The 26,329-nt window shown below is 40.4% G+C and overlaps 1 protein-coding gene across 4 annotated transcripts in view; it reads left to right on the forward strand.

The window, feature by feature from the left end:
- GRIK2 (glutamate ionotropic receptor kainate type subunit 2) overlaps window positions 1–26,329 on the forward strand; it is an 896,645-nt gene that overhangs the window by 307,839 nt on the left and 562,477 nt on the right. For all 4 annotated transcript variants that reach the window (XM_060237503.1, XM_060237506.1, XM_060237504.1 and 1 more), the window contains exons 5-7: window positions 7,496–7,677; window positions 14,767–14,820; window positions 21,508–21,681. In XM_060237503.1, coding sequence (XP_060093486.1) covers window positions 7,496–7,677; window positions 14,767–14,820; window positions 21,508–21,681 — 410 coding nt within the window. The remainder of the gene's footprint in view (window positions 1–7,495; window positions 7,678–14,766; window positions 14,821–21,507; window positions 21,682–26,329) is intronic.

Consider the following 26,329-nt stretch of genomic DNA (forward strand, 5'->3'; position numbering starts at 1 on the left):
AAAAGAGCACCATGGGTCTGAGGCTGCAAGCAAGCTGCCACCTTCCAAGCAGTCAAAGACTTACTTCCAACAGCTTGCTGGCACACTTTGATGAGCGGCTACCTGTTGTCCTGGCCTGCAATGCTTCCCCTTACAGGGTTGGCACCATATTGGCTCACCTGGTACCGGACAGCTGTGAGGTCCTGGTAGCCTATTACTCAAGGACTGTGCAACCTCCTGAGTGAAACTATATGCAAATAAACAAAGAAGACCTAGCCATAGTTGCTGGGGTTAAAAAATTCCACGATTACCTGTACGGGTGGCCCTTTATCATCTTGTTGGACCACAAGCCGCTCCTCAATCTCTTCACCCTGGACCACCAGACACCACAAATGCTTTTGCCCAGAGTCCTGCAGTGGTCCATTTTTCTGGCCAGGTACTAATATTCATTACAATACTGGCCTGGGAAGGTGATGGGCCATGCCAACACCTTAAGCCACCTTGTGCTCCCCTCAGGAGACCCAGACCCTGCTCCTGCACACCAGATCCTCCTGCTTGAGACTCTTCCAGATTGCCCAGTGCACGCAAAGGACATTGCCTGCTTGTCGGCAAAGGAATACGTTCTCCTGCGTTCTGGATTGGGTATGGAGGGGATGGCCCACCAGTTGGGTGGGCCTAGAGTTTACAGCCTTTGCATCCTGCCAGGACAAACTCTCAGCCTAGAAGGGGTGCCTCCTTTGGGGAAGCAGGGTGGTCATGCCCCCACCCTTGTGCCAGCAGGTCCTGGCTGCTCTGCACAAGATTCATCTGCGGGTGGTGCAGATGAAGACACTTGCCCACAGCCATGTGGGGTGGCCAGGAATTGATGATGCGATCGAGTCCTGGGTCTCCAGGTGCCAACCCTGCCAGGAGACCAGACCAGTGCCACCCCATGCTCCAGTACAACTTTGGGAGTCCACCTGCACGCCCTGCTCCTGCCTACATTTGGAATTTGTCAGCCCTTCCAGAAACAAATCTTTTCCCTAATAGTGGACTTTTTCTCCTGTTGGCTGGAAGTAATCCCCATTGCTTGTACCTTTTCCCAAACAGCCATCAGCACCCTTCTCCAGGGTTTTGCTGCACACAGCCTGCCAGACACACTTGTCACCAATAATGGGACTGCCTTCACATTGGGTGAGTTCCAGGACTTCTGTGCGTGAAATCTGATTCAGTACATCAGATCAATGCCCTTCCACCTGGCCACCAATGGCCAGACAGAATGGCTAGTGTGGACTCTCTCCACTGCATCATCCACAGAAACTGGGAGGCCCTCCTGGGCCAGCATACCATCTCTTGCTCTGCCATGGGCCCAGCCAAGCTTCTCATGGGTTGATGGCTGTCCACCCTCCTAGACTGGCTACACCCTGATCCAGCCTTGGACTTGCAATCATTCCCAGAAGTGCTATGGCTGCCCTGGGGATTTGTGCAGGGAGACCCAGTGTACGTCCAGGACTTCAAGGGTGACCCAGCCTGGGTTCCAGCTAGGATTACTAAGGTGTTGGGGTCTATGTTGTATGAGGTTACTTTGGAGAGAGGCCTCACCCTCCAGTGCCACATAGACCAGCTGCAGTCCTGCACCCTCTGAAGGACATCGCCGCAAGCCACAGCCCCAATGATCAGCCTGAAGCACAGCAGCAGCCACCAATCTAGCAGATCCACACCCAGTTGGCGGAGCCGAGTTCTTCAGAGGTACCTCCTGCATCGACAGCTATGCTGACATTGACTGCTCCTCCACTAGCGATTCTGGAAGTCATTGGGTCCAGACAGGCACTGGCAGCCGCTGCGCCCAACCCAGCACCCTGGTGCTCGACGCGTGAGTGACGCAGACTCACACATCTCAAGGACTACATGTGTTAGAGTTTGTGGACTGGGGAGGGGGGGAGGGTTGTTGTGTATGTGTGACTCTGTGTTTCATGTGGATGGGTAGTCCCTGCCTGGCTCATTGGAGCCTTTAGGACTGAGCTTGGGGACTTGAGAACAATGGGAAGCAGGATCCAAATCTCTGCTTCCTGGGTCCAATCACCAGCCCCCTGCTGGTTCAAATGACCCAATGGCATTCTAGCATGGGAACTTGGGAGTGTATATAGTTGGACCCATTGGCCCGGTTCAGTAGTCTTAGTTTAACAGTTGCCATGCTATAATCACAATAATTTACCGCAACTATGTCTCCTAATGCATCAAACCCACTATTTAATAACTTTCATCCTTCCCCTCAAATAATCTTCATACTTTCAGAATGGGTTTAAATGATTTCAGTCCTATTTTTCTAGTACCCTTTCAGATTTCAGCTGTGAATAATATCTTTTTCTTTTTGAAACAAATTCCACAGATTTCCACTGATTTGTTCTGCAGTTTAACATCTTTATACTGATGATTCTCAATGTTATTCTGATCTTTATTTATTTCAAATTGTCTGACCTTTCTGTCTCAGTGGCAGGATACAATAGTGCTCAACGTAAATGAAGAATAATTGTTTTTCTAACAAGCCTATACTCTTATTAAAATAAATACTAAAACATTTCTTATTCACTCTTCAAAGCTGATCCAGTACCATGGCATTGCTTTGGATTTCTTTTGACTGACTGATTGAGTGTAGGGATGCTAGCCTCCAGGTGGCTCCTGAGTATCCCCCGGAATCACAGCTCATCTCCGGACTACAGTGATCAGCTTTTTTGGAAAAAAATGATGCTCTGGAGGGTGGACTCGGTGGCATTGTACCCCACGAGGTCCTTGTACTCCCCAGGCTCCATCCCCAAATCTTTAGGAGTTTCCCAACCTGGATATGGCAACCCTACCTGGCACCCCTAATTCAGTATGATATTTTACTTTAACTTATCTAAAATGCACCCTTTTCTACCATCACTCATACCAGGACTTTGGTCCATATTTTTGTTCTACTAGTCACTAACATCAAGAAAAAGCAATAACATTTTCATTTCCTTTTCTCTCCCCCGCCCCCCACATTATCCTCGGTTGAGAGTGCTGCTTCTTCTTTAATTTTTTAGACTAATGTTAAGATAACAGCTGGCTTTGATCATATTCACATCAAATTATTCCTTTGTATATTCAAAGCTTTGCGTATTCTCCATTTTTACTATATTTCTTCCTTTTTCCTGTGGTTATGTTTCCACTCATGTTCATCCTTCTTCATTTTCTTTGCTTTTTTATTAAACCCTGGATTTTATCTGTTGAGCCGTTATCTTTCTCTCCTAGCTGTTCCTAATTAGTGTGCCCTGCTTTGTTTAAAAAAGCAGCACCTCTAAGTTTTATCTTATAATATGCGGTGTACTTGATACATGTGACTTTCCTTGTTCCCTTCACTTTTATTTTTTTAATCATTTGGCAACATGTCTTGCAATGCAGATGCCGAACTGTTTCAACATGACTTTAAAGTACAGCACTTAATTCCCTCCTCTGGTCAGTTAGTCATATCTAAGTGAGATTTTTGGCTAGCTACAAATTTGCCAAGATTTAACAAACCAAACCCACACAACATGAAGTATGTTGCTCCCCCAGTATATAGACTTATAATTTGAAAACTCATATAATCTGGATATGAGGAAGGTGACTAACCTAAAAATAAGCAAAGTTTAAGGATTTTAAACAGAGAAATAGATGGATTGGGAGCTATGACTATGTTTTCAGTTGTTTTGGAGTATGAACTATGCTTGTACAGAATTAATGGGATGATAAATAGCTTGACAGCTGGCCAGGTGGCATAACAGTGGCATGTAAGGTTGCTGAACAGGAGACCTGGGTATTTGGAGCAAGTCTGGGATGCTCGTTTTCCAGTGTTGGCGGAAGCAGAGCATGAAGAGAGGGTGGCATGTGATTGATCTCTTTAGAATTAGCTGCCAGCTGGAATGGTTGCTGACTGCTCCTCCTATTTCTCCTTGATAGCAGCTTTGGAAAAGAGTTCCTTCTAGCTGTATAAAGGTAAAGGTAGTTCCCTGTGCAAGCACCAGTCGACTCTGGGGTGATGTCACATCACACCTTTTTCATAGCAGACTTTTTATGGGGTGGTTTGCTGTTGCCTTCCCCAGTCATCTACACTTTCCTCCCAGCAAGCTGGGTACTCATTCTACCAACCTTGGAAGGATGGAAGGCTGAATCAACTTTGAGCTGACTACCTGAACCCAGCTTCTATTGGGATCAAACTCAGGTCGTGAGCAGAGTGCTCGGACTGCAATACTGCAGCTTTACCACTCTGCGCCATGGTCTCCCCCAAAGATGAAGACCAGGGAGGTCAAGGAGAAAGTATCCATGATGGAAACTTCCTGAAAGAAACATACATTCCCTCCATATAGCCATTCCTGTTACTCTACAGAGTGTTTTTTTTAAAAAAATCGTTATAGTAAGCTTTTTCTCCCTCCCACTCCAATATAGAGACATTTATTTTTCCTTATCATGGAGTTTTACACCCTCTTTTTCAGTCTTGTTAAGCTTCCTACTTTAATTTTCAAGGAAGTTTCTCCCCAGGGTTTTAACTGTCTTTTTAGTCTGGAAATAATCTTAACTGCTGTTATATTTCTAGCTAAAGATTCTGGTGCATTAAAATGCTTCTGACTATTTCTGTTCCTCATATATGGTCCCATTTCTCTAGTTTTAACTTTCATCCAAACCATTTTAGTGGATAAAAGAGACATGATTATAGTCTTGTGGTTATAATATATCTCTTTTCTTGTTCTGAACAGTATAGCAAAAGAACCTGAGAATATCTGGGAGTGGGTTTTAAGAGAACTTCTGAGACTGAGTGAGACCAGAGGGTCAGCAGACAGTGCCATTGGTACCCCCAAGGAACCCTGTGTGAGTTTCCACACCCTGGAAAAAGATCATGATACCCATTGTCTTTGGAGTTGTGAGGCTGACAAAAAGGGACCTTTGTAGGATCCTACCAGATCATGGCAGAATCCTACAAAGCTTCAGGAAACAAAGAGGGGTTTTTCCCTTTTGAAATGCTAAGTAGCAACTAATATACTGTGCTCATACATGAAGTTTTACCATGGCTAATTCAATTTTTTTTGTCGGGGGGGGGTGTTGTTTAAGATAGTCTACAATGCCCTTCCCCACATACCTTTATTATTTTCTTACCTACCAGTCCACCTGGGCCTATTTCTTTATCTGGGTAGGGAGGGGTGATGGTTGTTGTCAATACAGGCCGTTTCCAGTACCAAACTCAATAGCAGCAACCAATAACTGCTGCTGCTTTTTGGTCTCTCCCTTCAGTGAATGAGTAACTGTTGGCAGCAACTGGTGATTGCTATGATGGGGTGAGCTATGGTGTGATCTACCTCAGTTAAAATCAGCACTGCCTATTGGTGTGCCAGATAAAGCCAAGGATTCTCAGAGCTGGATTTTTGCACAAGTTAAGCTGCACCCTAGAGCTTCATATTATGAGATGTGTCTAAATACAAAGAAGTTACTAAATGTCAAGTTTTGTTTTTACCTTTTTTTTAAATTCTGTTGAGCCTCTTAACTTGACTCAGTTCAGGTTCTCAGCATAATTCAGTCCTGAGTATTGAGCAAGCTATTTATCCATCTGTTCCAGCAGTGTTGTTGCAGTGGCATGCCTTAAGCATGTGATTATTTCTGGATGAATTACTTTTTGTCTTATACATAGAAACACTTGCAACTTGTTTGATGAAATTTACCTTCAGATGCCTCTAAGCTCATCACATCTTACACCTACCAGCAAAAGATGGGTCTTGATTAATATATACACCCTACTATTTTTTAGGGCTGAAGCTTTTGGTTCTGGCCTCTTGAGAAGTGCTGGAGATCAAATAAAATAAATCCAGAATTCTGAATGTACTGGATTTTCATGTTCCAGTCCCATGACAGAATGTGGTAATCTAACTAGTAAAATATTGCTATCTAACAACAGATGATTTCTTCTTGGCACCTGCCTTTGCTACTATTTTGGCATTGTTTTATGTGGCTGTGGGAAGTATGAGGAGGTGCAACTAGAAGTACTTTTTCCTGAGACAAGAAAAATGCTGTTACATCCATGTCAGTGTGTGTGTATGGGGGTGGGTGGGAAATTCTCCACTTTATATGTTTTTTTAAAATGCCCCGTTTACTGAAATATCACTGTCCTATGTTTTCTTTTGTGGAACTCCTAGTTAAATTGTGCAGTGTAAGCTTGTGTGAGCTGGTAGCCACTGACTTCTGGGAAGAAAGCAGGTGGAAGTCATTGTGAGGACTTCAAGCACCACCACCGTGAGCCAACGGCTCCTGCCTCCTGAAAGGTAGGCAGGCAGGAGTTGGTGCAAGGAGGTGCCAACCAGTGTTCCCTCTAAGCTTAGTTAGTGTAAGATAGCTCACAGATTTTTGTCTTAGCTCAGGAAGGAATACTCTAGAGTACAATAATTTATGCAGTAGCTCACAACTTTAATGCCAGTAGCTCACGAAGCAGAATTTTTGCTCACAAATTTCTGCAGCTTAGAGGGAATATTGGTGCCAACTGCCATTTTCAGCTGGCAACCACCTCTTGCAAGGGAGGCAGGCAGGATGTGCTGTGAGGCAGGCAAAGCAGCAGCTCTGCACCTCCTACAAAAAGGGTTAAAAAGAGCTATTAGGATGTGGATGTGAGCTACCACCATTGCAATTTGGATGCCCCTGCCTCCAGTGCGGTGGATGGGCAAGAGTTAGTGTGAGGGAGGTGCTAGCCTGTCCAAGTGATCTGGCAACTCCTGCCTCCTATAAGGCAGACAGGAAGGAGCTGGGGAAGTGGCTAGCTGTTATCCCCTGCTTGTTGCAAGGGGGGCACCCTAGACAATTGGACATGCCTAGTGGATGGGCAGGCTCTCGCTTTACATGCTGTGCTAGCAGCTGCTTACTTTATAATACCACCACCAGGAGGATTACCACAGAAAGTGCTTTTGTAGATCAGGGGTTTTCTGTGGTTGCTGTAACATATGTAAAATATGGATTGGCCAAACAATGATTCAGCCTGCTTGGGAGCTGTTGTGTAGAAGGTTTCCAGAGAATGGAATCCATCCAAAATTTAAGCAAAATTTAACCATGTATTGTGGTGTTGTTTTTATATCACAGTAATGAATGGAGCAACTTCAATTATGTAATTAAGGTATAAGAATCACTGAATTTGTGTGTAAATCTGAGATTATTAGCATGATAACAGACTACTGCTGTGGTTCTGCACTAAAGTACAATTTCATATTGTTTGGTGGAAATGCCACAACCCACCTTGATACAGATTTATTCATATCTCAGAAGGGAATCTGAACTTATTTTCTATTAATATTAACAAAGGAGAATGGAAAAAAAAACTCAAAAAGAAAGAACCAGGAGTCTGGACAGGAGTCTTAAACATGACTTTACATATGCACATAGTGGTGAATGCATTAAAGAGGAAAAGAAATATTAAAACCTCTTAAAGTTGACAATGGAGCTGCTCCTACAAGGTCATATTTTAATAATTTAACTTTTGGTGTCCTTTTGTCTATTTTTTTAAAAGGTCTCATTCGTTTACAAGAGCTTATTAAAGCACCATCACGGTATAACCTGCGTCTAAAAATCCGCCAGTTACCAGCTGACACAAAGGATGCAAAGCCCTTGCTCAAGGAGATGAAAAGAGGCAAGGAATTCCATGTCATCTTTGACTGCAGTCACGAAATGGCAGCAGGCATTTTAAAACAGGTAATGATCCCTTTTCTATAAATTTCTTGATTTTCTGTCTCTAATGTCCAGTGTAGATATAATGCTGATTTCTCACAAACTATGGTTTGTAGAAGTTGTAGGATTTAGATTTATATACACATCTCAAAAATGTGTTTAAAAGTGAAAACTAAGGATGGGTCTAAATGCTTAGCTTAAGGAATAGTTATGACCAGTTTCTCCCCTCCCTCTTAACTGGTTTAGCAAGATCATTGTAATGTGCAATCGCAAGTATTCTAGTAAGATGCATTGTTGCTTTTAACGCTAGCCTAGGGTGTACCTGGCATGTTGCCACCCTACTGTAAAGCTTCCTGGTTTACTAGGTATTTCAGCGATTTATTTCAAACACTGACAATCAGTGTTGTTGTATTTCCATTGCTTTACACTCTTATGGCTTGTACTGAAGAAGCTTGAGCACCATCTGGTTCTACTTGCCACATGAGGAAATCTTTCAGTGATCTAGACAGATATGTCCAGTTTGGACATGATTGTTGCATATGATTATTACACTGATTATCATAACATTATTTGCTTTAGTCATCTCTCTTATTTACTTTTCCATCTCAAGATCAGCCTCAAGAGTTTGATGAGGTGGGCAAAAGAGCACCCCCACTTTTGGGCCCTTAGAGTTCAATATTTCTAACCATATTGCATCTGTTTGGGAATTTGTTCCCTTAATGATTTCTGATTTCTTTGATTCTATGCCCTCTTTGATGTACAACACAACACCTCCCCAATGCATCGCTCCCTGTCCTATACCTAGTGTTTATACCTAGGAATGACAGTATCCCTTATATTTTCCCCATTTCACCATGTTTCTAAGATACCTACTATATCTAAATTGTCATTCAGCATCAAATTCAACCCATTTGGGACTGGAAACTTTTGCATTGACATATATACACCAATACCAGGGGTGGCCAACGGTAGCTCTCAATATGTTTTTTGCCTACAACTCCCATCAGCCCCAGCCAGCATGGCCAGTGGCTGGGGCTGATGGGAGTTGTAGGCAAAACACATCTGGAGAGCTACTGTTGGTCACTCCTGACCTATGCTATGTTTCTCTTTATAATAACCCTTACCTCCCTTGGCCCACTTATCACCATACATGGCCTTCCATCACCATCCTACTCTCACTCCCAAGTTCTGTTACTTTTTTATCACTGTTATCCTGCATGTTTACATAATTGCCCCTTTGGATTTGCTAACTCCCCAACTCCTACCAGCATTCCCTCTGGGATTAGTTTAAGAGTTGCTTTGCCATCTTTTTATATTAACTGCTAACAGTCTGGCTCCCTTTTGGTTCTAGTGAAGCCTGTCTCTGCAGTACAGGTGTAACAACCTACATTCCCCTCTGGCTCAAGGTAGAGCAAGGTGTTTTCTTTACAGTGACAGACAAGGCAGCACAACTCAAAGATAAGCAAAAATATTACTTTATTGAGCTGGCAGGCAGTTTTAAAACAGACTGGTGCAAAGAAAATAACAACATTATAAAATATAACTAACTAATAAGACTTACATCACACCATAATCACCAGCCGGTAAGCAGGACGGCTTTTTGCCAAGAAAACAGTAGTAAAAAAATGGTTTTAGGAACGGTATAAATCCCCCTCAGCTGGCTAATGACAAACCAAAAAGGGGCATCCTGGAAGAACCAATCAACCCAATGCAGCTGAGGGTAACCATTAATTAGAAGGAGATTAGAACAACTCCTTCCAAGGTCACACATAACCAAAACACTGCTGGAAGGATAAAAATTGGCAAGCAGCCCAGAAATCAAAACCACTATATATATATATGTTTTTTAAAAATATATATTTTTAAAAATATATATATGTTTTTTAAAAATCCACAATACCCTTTAAGAGAGATCTTCATTACAACAGGTTCAGCTTATTCCAGAAATGTCCTCAGTGCCTAACAAATCTGGAGGCAGTTCTGGAAGCCTCACTTCAAAAAAGATGTGGACAAAATTGAACGGATGCAAAGAGAGCAACGAGGATGATCAAGGGCCTGGAGGAAGAGCCCTATGAGGAAAGACTGAGGGCCTTGGAAATTTTCAGTCTGGAGCAGAGGAGATTGAGGGGGGACATGATTGCTCTCTTTAAATATCTGAAAGGCTGTCATTTAGAGGAGGGCAAGAAGCTGTTCCACTTGGCAGCCGAGGATAGGACCTGAAGTAATGGGCTCAAATTATAAGCAGAGAAATATCAGCTGGATATTAGGGGGAAAAAATATGGTCAGAGTAGTTCAGAGGTGGAACCAGCTGCCTAGGAAGGTGGTGAGCTCATTGGCAGTCTTCAAAATGTAGCTGGATGATTATTTGTTGGAGATGAACCACTTTCTCATCCATGCATTGAGATCCCTGATCTTTGCCTATGGCTGTCTGGCTGATCCTGCACATGTAATGTGGCACTGGAGGAAAATTTTAGGTGACAAGTCAGAAAGTAAAAGGCCAAGACCTCAAAGGCAGAATTTGTAAACAATTAAAATTGTAGTTTAAAATCATGCTGCTGGAGGTAGTTGCTAATTTGTACTAACCAAAGTTAAATTTAGAATGACACAGCAAATAGAAGTTATCTAAATCAGAGAATGGCAGAAAGAATCCATATGCAGATGGGAAGGTGGGTTGGGTGGGAGAGAGCAGTTGAACCTGCAAATTACTAATATGATTAGGAATGAGACTCTGAAATTGAGCCACAATTTTATTTGCTCTCTTCTGTTCATTGGGTTTAAATTAAGGGTGGGGAAAACTTTTTTGCAGTAAGAGTTGTTAGGACATACAGTAAGAGTTGTTCAACAATGGAATCAGCCACTAAGAGAAGTGTTGAGCTGATTCTGCATTGAGCAGGGGATTGGACTAGATGGCCTCTTCCAACTCTGTGAATCTATGATTCTTCCCATCACATAATGTTCACAGGATAACTGTCATTACATTTGAGCCTTTAAATGAGAGAGTTTTATAGGAGAACTATGTATGGGACAATTGAACTGTACAAATGATATTATGTACTATATATTTAGATACAGAGAGAGAACCATGCAGTTCTGAAAATCGCATGTCTCAACTTGCTCTGGGTTCTATGAAGAAGTTAATGATGTTAGAGAATCAGGTCCCAGACACCCCCCCCCGACCTGCACACTCATTATAGGAGGTGCTATTTAATTTTGGATCAGGGGGAAAATGGACACGAGATCTGTTACCATGCTGGGGGAAAGTGCAGTTTTTAACTCCTTGTGCATGGACAGGCTGTGCAATGACCAGGACAGACTGTGAATTTATATGACTTAAGCTGGGTCTTGGCTATTTTCTTGTGTAATTACTCTGATACTGCAAAGGAAGTTGAAATATTTGTTGTTTAGCTTGCCCTACAAACTTACATAATATATCCGTTTTATGACAGCACACACACTACAGCTGAGCTCTCAGACAGCTTCTTGCTTGATGACTACAACCAGAACTGTCTGAAAGTTTTCTCATGTCAGCCACTATCAGTTGAAATTATGGATTGTCTTTTCAGTGGCCTAAGTTAATGAAGAAAGCTTTCTCTTTCTGTTCGTCCCTCTCTCTTATATCTGTTCATAACTTCATTGGGCCACTCTTTACATTTTATAGCACTTTAAGAAGAAGAAGAATTGCAGATTTATACCCCGCCCTTCTCCCTGAGTCCGAGACTCAGAGCGCTTACAATCTTCTTTATCGTCCTCCCCCACAATAGACACCCTGTGAGGTGGGTGGGGCTGAAAGGGCTCTCACAGCAGCTGCCTTTTCAAGGACAACCTCTGCCAGAGCTGTGGCTAGCCCAAGGCCATTCCAGCAGGTACAAGCGGAGGAGTGGGGAGTCAAACCCGGTTCTCCCAGATAAGAGTCCACGCACTTAACCACTACACCAAACTGGCTTTCTCTAATGTTTCCCTTATTAGTGTTAGCTAAAACTCAGCAACCTTAACAATAAGTAAGCTCATCAGTCAAATTGCATTATTTATAACGTACCTTGTAGGTTGTAAGTGAACAGCAAATGTGTCTTCAATAGTAACCAGGTCAGCAAAACCAGGTTTGTGATAAATATGGATTAGAGCAAACTAGAACCCTTGTCATTGCCTCTTCTTATTTATACAGAAAAATGCACACACACACAGTGTTTTGGTGCTGAATTATCTCTTCCACATCTTTCTTAGTAAATGAGATATTCTGTTCTGCATAATACTCCAGATGTACAGAATGGATTTTCAAGCTATTTCTGTGTACAAAAAGAACACTGATTTGAAAATGCTGTAATAAATGGGAGTGCCCATTTTTTTGCATTCATATATGTAATATTTTTAGATTGGTTTCCTTTCCTAATAAAACTTAAAACAAAGCACCCAGAACTAGTTAGTTTAATAATGCAGTGCCTATGCTTTTGAAATTTGTTTGAAGAGCTTTTGTTCAGTGGATTCTATGAAAAACAGCCTATGACAGGCAATTTCATATTTTGAATTTCAGCAATATATGCTGAATTTAAGAATATTGGGCTGAATATAGATGTCATAAAAAGTCTGTGTGATGAGAATGATCCCAGGATTCCTGTAGCATGTTTCCTTCCACTGCTGCTTGAATGTGGCTGGAAAACTGAGGATTTTCTTGTATAAATTAATCACAGTCTGTCTAAGTGAATGGGAGCAAAATGTTGTTTGGTCTCTGACCTACAACCAGAATTCAAAAATCATAGATAAATCCTGATTTAGAATTCTAGTTTGTAGCTCAGAAAGTAAAACACAATCTCTATGTTCACTAGAATTTGGATGATTTAACAACCTGTCCATTAGTATCACAAAAGCCTTTAGTTTTTTCAGATGTTCTGGGTGGGGGGGAGGGAGAGAGCTCATATAAGAGGGATTAGTTCCTCATTTGTTCTTACTGAGATATGTTTATGTTTAATTTGATTTTTACTCCGCCCTCCTCACTGAGGTGGGCTCAGGGCGGCTTACATCAAATCATAGTATGCTATGATTCCAGTCATGAAATCAATAATACCATTAAACAGTACAAGTTTAAACAATCTACAGTTGGTGCTAACATTCAGAGCCTGGTTAAAAGTTTTGTTTTCTGGAAGGCTTTCAGCCAAACTATAGTTAGCTGCAAAGTCCAAAAAGTGAACGCAGCTGATAGGTCTAACAGCATCAGTACCACTGAGCCGCCTCGATCCAGATGCCACTAGAGGTCATCCTAGGGTGACCAGAACTGTCTCCATCCCTTGGCCTTGGCGGAAACTGGACTGGTGGGAGTCTAGGATAGAAGAATCCTCCAGAAAACTCTGTAACTGTAGTGTTACTGCCCTCTCAATAATTTCCCCCCAAAAAGGGTAAATTCAAGACCGGTTGGTAGTGTGCAAATTTGGCCAGGTCTAGGGTGGACTTTTTTAGGAGAGGGCGAACCGCTGCTTCTTTAAGAGACATTGAAAAAAGCCCTTCCAAGAGAGATCTATTTACGATATCCCATATAGGATATCGGAGCTCTCCCTGGTGCACTTTAATCAGCCAGGACGGCACAGGTTCTTGGGTGATCACAAGTTGTTGGGTGTACACAGTGGAGAGTATTCTGTCAACTTCCTCCAAACTGAGCATTTTAAAATGATCCAAAGCTGGTCCGGAAGACAGGCATGGAGCCTTGAGTTCACATACTGTTTCAACTGTAGCAGGAAGGTTGTGACAGAACGGCAAGATCTTGTCTGTGAAAAAATTCGCAAAAGCCTCACAGCTGATATCCAATTCCCTACAATTTGGCCTGCCTTGTGATAGTACTGTAAGCAACCGAATTACCCTAAATAATTGTGCAGGGCGCAATGTCGCAGACGCAATCTTGGCCGCAAAGAAAGCTTTCTTTGTGGCTTTGACTGCCATCTCATAGGACCTCATAAACTCTATAAGATATTCTGGTTGCTTCATCTCGAGTCCGCCGCCACTGCCTCTCTAGCTGTCTGAGCTCCCGTTCATTATATTTTTATAATGTCTGAATATATCTTTGCAATATGTTCAACTCTTTCCAAAGGAAAATCTCTATATATGAAGAATCTGAAACTTATTTCAGAATTATGGGATTTCTCATGAAAGCAGCTACATTAGTATTATTTTTGACTTTTTTCCAGATGAAGTTTGAACCTTGAGTCATGATATCAGGCTGCACATTCCCTGTCATAAGGCCTCTGATGTGAGGAGGAAGAAATGAAAACTGTTCCTCCTCTCTTCAAGAGTCCTAGAAACCTGTGAGATGGTGCAGCTTGGGTGTTGTTGCAAGCTTCATTGTCCCCTGGTATGCCAAGGAGAGTGTGTGGGGGTTCAAAAGACAAACCTGTTTGGCTTGAGCTGTTAATGAAGTTATTTCGAAGCAAAACAATATTTATTTCTTTGCTACTTACTCCAAGAAATAGCAATGAAAAATCTAAACGGCATCATTGAAGATGATGAGCTATTTAGGAAGATGAGGGATAACCCTTGTTAGTTAGATGGTACCCCTTGAATTACCCTCCTGACATTTGATATGCACCATTAATGCCAAGAAATGTAGTTCCAGTGTTCAGAACTAATGCTATATATTTCTGGTTGAAGTGCTCAAAGCTGGTTGCCAGCAAATTCTCTCCCCTCTTTTTGATTGAATAATATTGCTCACTTGAAGTAGCACTGCATTTTTCTCATTAGGGTATCTTTCCTAGTGAATACATACAATAAATACAATTAATGTAAGCACCCTCAGTTTAATTTTTTTTGTTGGCAACTGTGTGATCCCATTAATATGTAAAACTATAAGCCTCTTTCACATTTGCAGCCCTAAACAGTCTCCTAATAATCTTTCTATCAGCAGATTTGGTTCATAAATTCCTTTAATAGCTGTAATCTACTCCTAACAGCTAAGAATGATTTGCTTGACCCAATTTTAGTACAATTCCAGCCCTAGTTTTATTCTAGTAGCATTCTTCTGGGAGCTTTTCATTTCTTACTGTAGGTGTGATTAAAAGCAGTTTTAGGTGTAACATCCAAAATATTAAAAGCAAAGTTGTGTAACCTTAAAATTGTGTTGCTTTTTTTTTTTAGGCTTTAGCAATGGGAATGATGACAGAATACTATCATTACATCTTTACCACATTGGTAAGTAGCTTAAAAGAACATGCTGTTGGCTTCAAACAAAGGCTTTGCTTTCCTAATTATATTACTAGACAAACTGAAAGTGGCCTCTCAGGAACAGAAATTAAAGTACTGAATGCTTTCTCCATTTCATTTTGATGTGTTGCAGTGAAAGCTCTTGAGGATGGCTTGATTAATGCTCAGAAACATTTTTGGGGAAAAATAGGATGTGCCTTATGTGGGGAATGGGACTGGCTGCAGATTGGGCAGGGGAAGAGAATGTGGTATGTAATTTAGAATATATAGGGTTCTCCCCACCATTTTGTGTTTGATCTTGTTTGTTTATTAAGAAAATTATCTATAATGTAACATTTAAGAACATCTGAAGCTCCAACTGCCATTTAATGCTTATTTTCTTTGAGCTGTTGCCTTGAGACACAGAAAGTTCTGAACTCAGACATCAGACAAATCTCTCTTATGACTGGCATGAACTTGGCTTCATTGCTATGGTCCCATGCTACCTTCCTCCTCCCGCTGTTCCCCTTGCATTCAGAGCCTGGTTAAAAGTTTTGTTTTCTGGAAGGCTTTCAGTCAAACTACAGTTAGCTGCAAAGACCAAAAAGTGAAAATGGGAAATGGTCTCTTCCTCCAAAATGGATGTTCTAAATCATAGTTTAATCCCAAACTCCAGCTTGTTCAGATAGACAGGAACACAGTTTCATGAGCAATTACAAAGAAACAGACATTTGTCTGAGTTTGGAGAAGATCATAAATACATTTTGCCAAATCACAGGCAAAAGAAAAACTCAGTCCTGTTGGTTCTTGGGTCCCTGGATGGAGGAGAAATAGGACCATGACTTTGAAATCTAGCTATTTTTGTATGCTCAAAATGGGATGTGAACTTGTAGGTGGGGACTGTAGTTTTTAAATTGCAGCAGGTAGGCTTTGAGTAGATGAGTCTCACATGGATAAAATAAGTAATTGCTTTGTCTGAGTGTTAGGAAATGCCTCTTCTGGTACATTTCCCCACACCCTGTTTCTTAAGACCATTTGCATAGGTACTTTGGCATCTGAGGATTGGATCATTGGATCCTGAGAACAGAAGTAACGTCATTGCGGATTTCCCTGATGAAGTGGTGCATCTGGTTGGCTCTCTTCTGATGGTTATAAGAGCCATCTTTTAAAAATATTGGGAGGGAGTTAGATTGCTGAGATGGTGTGATTGAATAAAATCTACTGGTTTAAATCTGGATCTAGTGTCTAGGTGGTAACTGGTCTTATTTGTTAATTATTTCATGTGTATTATTATTATTATTATTATTATTATTATTAGTAGTAGTAGTAGTAGTAGTAGGTCACTGCTGTGATAAACTGCAGGGATGTCAGCAGGAAGTCAGGTATTATCAGTAAATGCATCACGAGTATTTGTCTCTCCATATTTCCTAATAATATGTAGTTAGACACCAACTATGGGACATATGAACAGTTATTATCAGGGGTCATTTTGTAGAAAAATAGGTGGCGGAGCTCATCCAGGGATTGTTATGCAGCTGCACATACTATTCAATGGACAAGGAGGTGGAACTCTCAGAAGAAGGAGGTGGAACTCTCAGAAAAGGTTCTGGAGCTATGCTTCTGTGAGCTCCCACTGAATCTGAGGCCTGGTTATTATAATTGTTTTCAGTCTATAGCTGGATCCAGAGATCCATCTTTGTCTGTGCATCAGCTTTGTCTGATGATCATATGTTTGGGGCATGCTAGGAAAACAGCACTTTCCAGTGTCCCTGGTTTGTGAGACATGAAGAGTTTACCATTCCAAGCATTGAGGAGAGGCTCTTCTAGTATTGTTGCTATGCCAGGCTAGTCCAGGTTAACTGGATGGATAACAGAGTGAGTTTTCAGAGGTCTGTGAACTTGAAGGGATATAAAGAAAATCTGTTCTGGCCCCAATAACAATGAATTTTTGAATTCCAAACTGGGCTTAGAAAAAGAACTAGTTTCCACCAATTTTAATTTTTTTTTAAAAAAAAGCTTAGTTTGCCAAGCATGGGGAATTAACCCACGGCCCATATGTGAAATATCATGTTATGCATTATATGAAGTTATTTGAATTGATTTCCTTAATTTATATTTATTAAACTAATAAAGAGGGGAGAATGAAACATGAAGTGGCAGCAGCTGTGTGACATTTGTAACATGTGGTTCTGCCCTCAATGTGTAAAATAATGTGTAAAATAATGGTTTATCAATTGTTATAGCAGAGGTCATTAAAGAGTCATTAAACAATCCTTCATGCCATATCAAAGTGCTAGGACAACTTAGCACATGCACACAATATACCCAGAATGCTCATAAATATGGTGTTCCACATTAGGGATGGGCACAAACCGAACTACGAATCATTATTAGTGCTAAAAATGGCCGATTTGTGGTTTGTTCTGAATTGGTTCATCTGATCCCACCCTACTTGAACACAAAATGAACTGGCCTTTTTCTTGGCATGTCATTTGGTTCACGTTTGCTTTTGTTTTTCCAGTAACCTGGCACTGGCATGATTCCCCCAACCCCTGTACTTCTTGTCAATTTCCAGTGGAAGTGGCTAGAAACTGCAGCTCTGCTCTCCTGGTCCCTGCAGCTTCTAGTCAGGGACCAGACTAGAAGTGCAGGGGTTGGGAGATTGGAGTTGTGGCCTCTAGTCAGTTTCCAAGCTTCCTGGGGGTAAAATTGATTGAAAGCTGCAGGGCAGCTTCTCTTTCCTTCCCCAGCTTGACATACTCTCAGACAGCAGTTTACTTGAGGCACCTAGTTTGGGGGGCCCCAAACTCAGCCCCCCAAAATCCAATTTGTACCAATCTTGGAGAATTGGTAAAGGAGAGTCTGCTGAAGAGTTTGCCACAAGTTTGGTATCTCTAGCCCACTCAGGGGCCAGTCTATGCCTTCCCGAACCAAATGAACCAGTGAACCATAAGATGACTGAATGAAAAATGAAATTAACTGAACCGCCAACTCAGGCAACCCAATGACCAATAAACTGAACTGAACCAAACCACCATTTTCATGTTCCGTACCCATCCCTATTCCACATACATACAAATGTACACATACAATTCTTAATTCGTTAATATACTTGAAATACTGTGCCATCAAAAATTCATGAATTTCTAGCATACTAAGAACATATATGAAGCCGTGGTTACCATGTTGCTAAGGTCAGCAATCTATTTGTCCATGTTTGTTCATAGCAGAGTCCATCCACTAGTGGCTCTGTCTTCCCATGCATATATGTGTTACTTTGTGCAGTGTGGAAAGAGTGAGATGATCAGAAAGGCGCATTCATACTGATGTATCCTCCCCCCACCCCAAGGAATCCAGTTGCCACAGTATTAAGTATTTGGCAAGTATGTGCTTCATGCTTATTTGAAGCACGGCTTTGTAGATATCTGTTGGATATTCAGGTAGGCAGCTGTGTTGGTCTGAAGCAATGGAACAAAGTTGAAGTCCAATAGCATCATTAAGACCAACAAAGTTTTATTGAGAATGTAAGCTTTCATGTGCTAAAAGCACACTTCATCAGACAAGTGTGCTTTTAGCACATGAAAACTTACATTCTCAGTAAAACTTTTGTTAGTCTTAACGGTGCTACTGGACTCCAACTTTGTTCTGTTGGATATTCAGTGTTGCTAGTGGTAAGGCATGTTAAAATAATCAAAGAAATAATAAAATAAGGCACAAAAGAGACCTACAATTTATAACTCTGCTTCTGCTACATTTACTTATTAGAGCACCAGTGGTGGGAGACAATTTGTGCTTCCTTCTCCCCCCGACCCCAAATAATTGAAGGTAAACTTAATCTGGTGACAGCTAAGGATAATTTGGGACATGCCAGCAGATGATAGATTTTGGTGCTTAGTGGAGCCATGTAACTTGCATCACTTTTGGCTCTTCTGCTTTATTAATTACTTCTTACCTGACACAGCGAAAGTCTTGTCTAATAAATTTTCCAGTCACACTGTTTAGCTGTGCTGTTTGGAAGTGTACTTTCCCATGATTGATTTGGAGCCTAATGTAATAGCTCATTAATTCTCTGAACTGTTGTGCATATTTATTATAATTTTGAGTAAACAGGAATGTGTTTAAATTACATAATTACTTATACAATTGTCCAAGTTGTCTGAAATCATACCTCATTTAAAAGCAAAAGGTTTTGGTAATGCGAAAGTGCTGTGATTTACATTCTTCTAAGTACTTTCACACCTAGCCAAGTTGTTTAATGTTCTTTACCTGTCAGGGAATTTTGCCATCTCCTGCAGTGTCTCGCATTTTCCGTTGGATTCTGCCAGCAGGATTGTTTTGCTAAAGCATTTTTGAAATGTGTTGGGCATTTCCTCTCCTTGTTCTCTCTCTCTCTCTTTGTGACGTGCTATAGCTGGGATGAATTGTATTTAATCTATATTTGAAGGCAATGGTGTGTGTGTACACTGATGAGTTAATGTGCCACTTGGATATGGTTTAATAGTTGAAGCATCGACTGGATAAGTGATTATGTTTGGTCATCTTCCAGTTCTTGTATAGTGTGTGTGTGCGTGTGTGTGTGGGAGCAGAGAGAGAGAGAGAATTAAATAGTATCTTAAAACCAGGATAGGAAGGCAGATTGGTATTTTTAAAAAGGCACACTGTAATACAGAGCCAGAAGAAAACATGACCTAGTCACACTGTGAAAAATGATACTATAAACCCTAATTGGAATTTGGAATGTTAACTATCTTTGAGATTAGTTTGGGTTCTTGTATTAACAATGTGCAATTAATCATATGATACTGCCGTGGAAGGGTGGCTGTTGCTCTCTCCTTTATTCCCCCCTCATGAGAATAAATAAATGTACACAGGTGAATCCTAGCCCAAGAATTGCCACTTAAAAGAGAACCTGGGCTCTAGCAATTGCTTTTAAAAAATTACAGACCATAAAGAACATTGCTCTGGGGATTTATGAGGGTGGTTATATTTATCAAAACAAAAAATGTGATAGAACTTTGTCAGGCAAGCAACTTTGTCCCATTGATTAAACATTGCTTTTTAAGGGAATCATATTCATGCACATGGTCAGTGGCACAGGACCTGCTTTCATACTGCATTATCCCATGTTTCTGGGAAGTGTGCTAGAAATCAGAAATCCACATGGATTCCCTTGCTCTCTAGCCAGTTAATGTGGATCAAGGTAATAAGCCTGTAAATTGGACCAATACTGCATTTTCAATAGCAAAGCAAGGAAATTATAGATCCACTTGTAAGAAAAAAGAGCCTTATGGGATCCGATCAGAAGTCCCGTCCTTTCAGTCTATCCAACATCCTCTTTTTCACCACAGCCAAACAACTGCCTCCACAAGTCAAGCCTTTCCTGCTGTTGCCCCCTCATCTAGCAGCTGGTGTGAAGATGTAACCTGCCTCTGAATGTGGAGGGTCCATTTAGTGACTGATAAGTCTATTCTTCATGAATGTACTAATTCCATCATACATTCCTCAAGTTGCAATTATAACATTATTTTACAAAATAATATTGTGGAACAGACAGCATTGTGTTTGAATGGTAAAGTACACCAAAAAGTCCATCTAGTTCAGTATCCTGTTTATCCACAGTGGCCAGCTGGGTAATTCCAGGAACATCATCATTCATGCACTGACAATTGAAACAATGTATCAGAATGAAATAAATCGATTTCAGTAATTTGATCATTACATGCTAGAGCTGGCTTACAAAGCAGGTTTATAACTTATTGAAGTGAATGCAGCCCTGGTATGGTGGTTTCACAGGGAGTCCCCGAGCTCTCTGTTTTTGTTGTCTGCTTCAGACTATAAAAGACAAACAAAAAGGGGGCAGGTCTAGTGCTTGGCAGGTTACAGCACATGGCTGGTGGAGTGGCAAGTCACAAGTTGTGCAGCCCTGTGGCAGAGAACTAAACAAATACATTGGACTTCCTTAGTTGCTTTGTATCAACTACGGTATATGACTTAGAGTCAGGTAGGCAATATCTTATTGCATTAACTGGAACTTCCAGTTCTGTAGCTGTGACCAGCGTTGCAGTACTCATCTGTGATGCTAAGAACTCCTAATATAACAGCTAGATGTTTTGTTTAGAGTTTTACTACCCATCTGCCCTCCCCGTGTTCTACCGATATTTGAAGACCCTGACACTGATGGAGAAGATGAATGCTGCTGGGGAAATGGTGTGAAAAGAAATACAGTTAAGCTTGTATATACTTGTGACTCTAGACAAAAAGTGCTAGTGTTGATCATTTGTTTTTTGTAATTTAGAGTATCTGATGAATCACATAAAATAGGTTTATTAAAGTAGAATACAGTAACGTTTGGCTAATTCACACTTAGAGGTGCTAATAAAAAGCAAGGAATATGGTTCAGTATCTTTGGGAGACATTTCCATTACTGTATTATATTTACAGCTTTTCATTTCAGTTATGACTCTTAGTACATACATGTACCAAGTTGCTGCATTAATTAGGTTGATTTATTTTGTGGAATTCTTAGCAAATTAATTTGGTATGTATCATTTTGAGTTTGTTCAGTGTTCTTGATTACTGTAAAGTCTTATACCTGCATTTGAGAAATAAAACAGCAAAAATCCCTCTTTGAATGGATCAGTGAAGATTCAGAATGTATGAAGGCATTTACAAATGTCTGTCTTTTCCTTCTTTCAGGACCTTTTTGCTCTTGATGTAGAGCCCTATCGATACAGTGGTGTGAACATGACTGGATTTAGAATTTTAAATATAGAAAATAGCCAGGTGGCATCAATAATTGAAAAGTGGTCAATGGAAAGATTGCAGGCACCTCCAAAACCCGATTCAGGTTTGCTGGATGGATTTATGACGGTATGACTATTAATTTACTGTTTAGTTTATGCATACCTAACTTCATTGTTTAGAATTTCAGTCTTCCATTCACAACAGGCCATTATTGCATAATTTCTTCTTATTCACTTTAGTGTGTTCGTAATGTTCCTAATATCAAGAATTAACAAAAGTGTGTGGCTTGAATCCTGAAAACTATTGTGTAAGCACAGTAACTGGAAATGTTGGAATGCTCCCTCTAAACTGTGGAGTCTTGTGAGCAAAAATTCTACTGTGTGAGCTACTGGCATTAAAGTTGTGAGCTACTGCATAAATTAGTTGGCTCTTGGGGCCATTTTTCCTGAGCTAAGACAAAAATGTGTGAGCTGGAGACTAAAAAATTGTGAACTAGCTCACACTAACTCAGCTGGCAGATAGATCTTGGTATCAGCATATGGTCCCAGTTGTGGTATTTGTGACTTCTGTGATGGGCTGTATTCCTCTCTGCTTTCATATGTAGTATCCTGTGAAATAATTGTGTGCATTTGGATAATTTAGTATAGCAAATAGGTAGGGTTTTTTAGGCTTGGCAAACATTGGGGTTGGTTTTAACTGCTGGGTAAATCACAAGTTCATCTTTTGTTGCTAATCAGCTTCATTCAATATGGCAAGCTGTAGGTTATGAGAATTCTGGAGCTGTTTGATAGTAGTATGGAACTATTTCTCCTTGGTGTAGTAGGGGACTCTGTTTCATGGCAGAGTTATTGCATTGGGCCAACATTACACATCTATTGTTCAATTACTTTAAGTCTATTAAATATTGATCTGCAAACAGTCTTCATCCATTAAATATTGATGTAGTTTGATTAGCTGTTGGAGAAGTTTTGTTATAACCATTTTTAAAATGGGGGTGAACAGAGGACATTTCCTTACAATCAGTCAAAGTGCCATAACCAGATTTATGGCTACCTTTGTATAACAGCCTTTCAGTAACAATAGAACAATATCCCTTTCATATGTACTGAGCAGTGAAAAATATGGTATTGCTGTAGAATTAGGGAATGGTGTCAGTGCAGTTATAAGGCTTTCTGAACACCTGGTTAGATTCAGGTCTAGAATGGGAGACAGGGAGAGCACATCTTCCACAAAATGAAGATACAATTGAACATTTATATGATTGGGTACTGAGAGAGAAAGAGAAGGACAAGCTTGTTTTTAAAATCAGAAAGAAACATTATTGTACTGAGTAGACATGTTTTCACTTTTTCACAGTATTTTTGTTGTGTAGATGAGTATCCCAGTTCTTTCTTTGCACTAACCCAGTAAGATCAGTAGGGCTGAGAGATATACATCCTCTACATTTCATAGCTCAGTGGCAGGAAGCAGAAGAGCTGTCCTTCAGTATGTAGTTTTCATAGCAGTTGGATATCCAACATAGTATGAAGGCAGCCATTTATTTATTCAAATGTTACCATATTTTGTAATCAGTTTACTGATTGACTGAGTAGGTCTGTTTTACTTGTATAAATAAAAAAAAATTAAAAACCCTTATTTTCACTATAGCCACAAGAAAGGAGAAGAACACAAAACCATTTTTTAAAAAAAAAAATCTAAAAAAATCCCTGATTTATTTCCATATCAACAGTGAAGTTTATCTTGGGCTCAAACAGAAGATAAAACAAAGGATTTTAGTAAAACAGGAAAGATAAAGGTTGTTAGCATCAAATGCCTGAATTTCAAAAGTAGTGAATATATTATCTAGGGAAAATATCAGTTTCCCAGATACAGAGCATGTACAAGTGCTGAAGGTAGCTTCTACCTGCAGTGTGTAAGCATGCCTGTGTATGTTCAAACACTGATGCACAGATAGAAAGCTATCATTCTAACCATTTTTTTGAGAATCAGTCTCTTCCAGTCTGAGTAACTGCTACATACTTTTATTTATTTGAAGATTGGGGAAGGGGTTATTTTGTATTTATATAATGTTAACATTTATGCTTTGTTCATCAAGGGATTCAGTAAATTTCTGGTTGCAAGATAATTAGCCCAAACTGAAACATCCACATTTGTTTCATACACATACTTAAATTACTTTTACATCTCATGTTCTTCCTCACCCTCCAGTGATATTTAGGGCAATAGGAAGGCAACTGGAAGTTCAACATATCTCCTTGTCTCTGGAAAACAGCTTCATTATTACTAGTGGTAACATAGTCATTTGTCACTATATAAGATCCCAGAGTTTATATATTTCTTCCTGGCTTTATCTCCAAGCTATGGAAGGAAATAAAAAAGGAATTGGATTCATTTATGAAGTCTCATGGCTCAGTTAACCCCTTTAATTGGTTCCTAGGAGCTATCACCTGGGCCCATCTATTCAGCTACACAGTAATGAATATTTTGTGTTTTATGTGCAAGTAAGTTCCTGATGGCAAATAGGAGCATTTTCAAGGTTTCATGATTAGATATTTTTTCTAGCTATAGAGAGCTTATCTCCCCAACTGCTGCCACAGTGTGTAAGGCTTATGGGCTTTGCTGTACCATAGAACAGCATTCTCTAGCCTTGTGCCCATGGGCACCATGATGCATAACAGATTATCCTGTTGTTCCCAGTCCACCATGTTTTCAGGAAGTGGGCAGGGCCAATGTGAAGGCAAGACCTGCTGGCTGCCTTCATACAAATAAAGGCGACCTTCCCCCTCTCCCCTTAGTGGTCTTCTGGGTTGCATGTTATTCTTTTTCTTTGTGTGTGTGTGTGTTATTCCTCGTTATCTTTTTCTCTGGAATGTGTAAGAGTATGCACATACTTGGCTCTGCCTTTTTAAACAGCCATTGTCCATTTCCCTCTTTCAAAATGCCAAAGGTGCCCATAGGCTCAAATAGTCTGGGACCCCTGCTATAGCATTTGGATTACTCCCTTAACAATTTATGGGAAACTTTCTGGATTATTTTGGTACATGTTCAGACTATGTCTTCCTTCACTCTTATTTTGGATTTCAGAACAGACAGGAAGTAGTTGAAGGTAGCTGAGGTGCAACCTAGGGGGGTGGTGTTTCACATCCATAGTGGTCCTTTCATCATGCGGATTGTATCCCATCTAGCCTATGGAGTAGGAGATCCAGTTGTGGTCTCCTTAGTCACAACAAAATGATACTGAATCATCCTCACAGTAAGGGAATGTATTAAGTTTTCTAGAGGTGATGAAAATGGTGGTCTCTCATAAAATCTGTATATATCAGTGATGATTTCATATCCCACTTATTGAGACTAGGTAGGGATGTAGCAGAGATTCCATCTGGAGACTCAGCCCTTTGCTTCCTTTTTAATTTGTTCTGCCCACCTACATGAGTGAGTGGGCAGGAAATGATTAAAAACAGTTTCCAGCAGTTACTGAAGGCACTTATATGCAGGCAACATCACTTATAAATGGGATGCTCACTTTCTTGGCTTCATGAGAAGAAATGACATAAATCTCAGCCCATGCCAATATTACTGACCTCTGCTGTGGGGAGGGGGTGGGGAAGGCTATAGAGCAAACATTATTTTATTAATTAAAATATGAACTACTGAATTTAGCATTACTTACAATAAAATAATCTTGGGAGCATTGCTTTCAGCTCAGATTATACAGTTTGTATTGCTTGATAACTCTGTAGAAGACAAAGACAATTTAGTATAAGGTATTGCAGTCAGATAGGTTGCTGAATAATAGCTGTCAGTGTTTGGGAAGTATGGCTGTTTTTTCCGTGGCTGTTATTTTTTTTCCCATATTGTCTTTTAAATGTTTTCTACACAGCAGCTGTTTCCCTATTACTATAAACTATGCAGAAGTTCTATCAAGATCTTACCAGATTAGGGTTATGGGAGAATTCTTCTCTTTCAGCTGGAGATGCTGGCAATTGAACCTGAGACCTTTTGCATGCAAAGCAGTAGCTATCCCACTAAACAGCAGCTCCTCCCCTTCTCATAATCATACATTATAAAAAAGCAGGATTACCATGGAGCTGACTAACTCCAGCTGCTAGTGATGATAGAAGGGATAGTGGGGATCAAAAAATGGCTAGCAGCTAAGGTTTTAAAGCTATGTTGCTCAGGAACAAATGGCCTAAATACTTTCCATGTCACTGATGCCCTCAACCACTGCAATAGTATACAGACACATATTTAATCTATGTTAGATATGTATGCCAATGTTTGTACAGTACTTAAAGAAACTAAAGTACTCCATAATTATTAATAATTAAGTCAGACAAACTGTCACGCTTCAAGCTGCATTCCAGCTGTGTCGCTAAGGCCAGGAAGAATGTTGGTTTACTTACTTATCTTGAACAGATTGAGACCAACCCTCTTTTAAGTAGCTCAGAATAGCATATCCAAATTCAGTACTGAGTGCTTTATTTGTTTTATGATGTAATGTATTGACCTGATAACCTTAGCCATAGATTGTTTTATAGGGGTCAGATACCAAATATGAATTTGTCTTAACCATGTATCATATCTAAGGAAGATTAACTCACCACTGCAGAATATGCTAGTTCTTTGACTTTCCAAGTGATTCTGTTTGGAATTGAAAGCTTTTGAACATAGGAGACCATTGAAGAGCTCATAATGAATTTTGTAAGTAAAATAACTTATTTTAGGATCAAAGTGCATCCTTTGTGTCTATCAGCACATGCGATCAACTTAAGTA

Source organism: Heteronotia binoei, chromosome 1 (assembly GCF_032191835.1).
Source record: "Heteronotia binoei isolate CCM8104 ecotype False Entrance Well chromosome 1, APGP_CSIRO_Hbin_v1, whole genome shotgun sequence".
Classification (NCBI taxonomy): domain Eukaryota; kingdom Metazoa; phylum Chordata; class Lepidosauria; order Squamata; family Gekkonidae; genus Heteronotia; species Heteronotia binoei.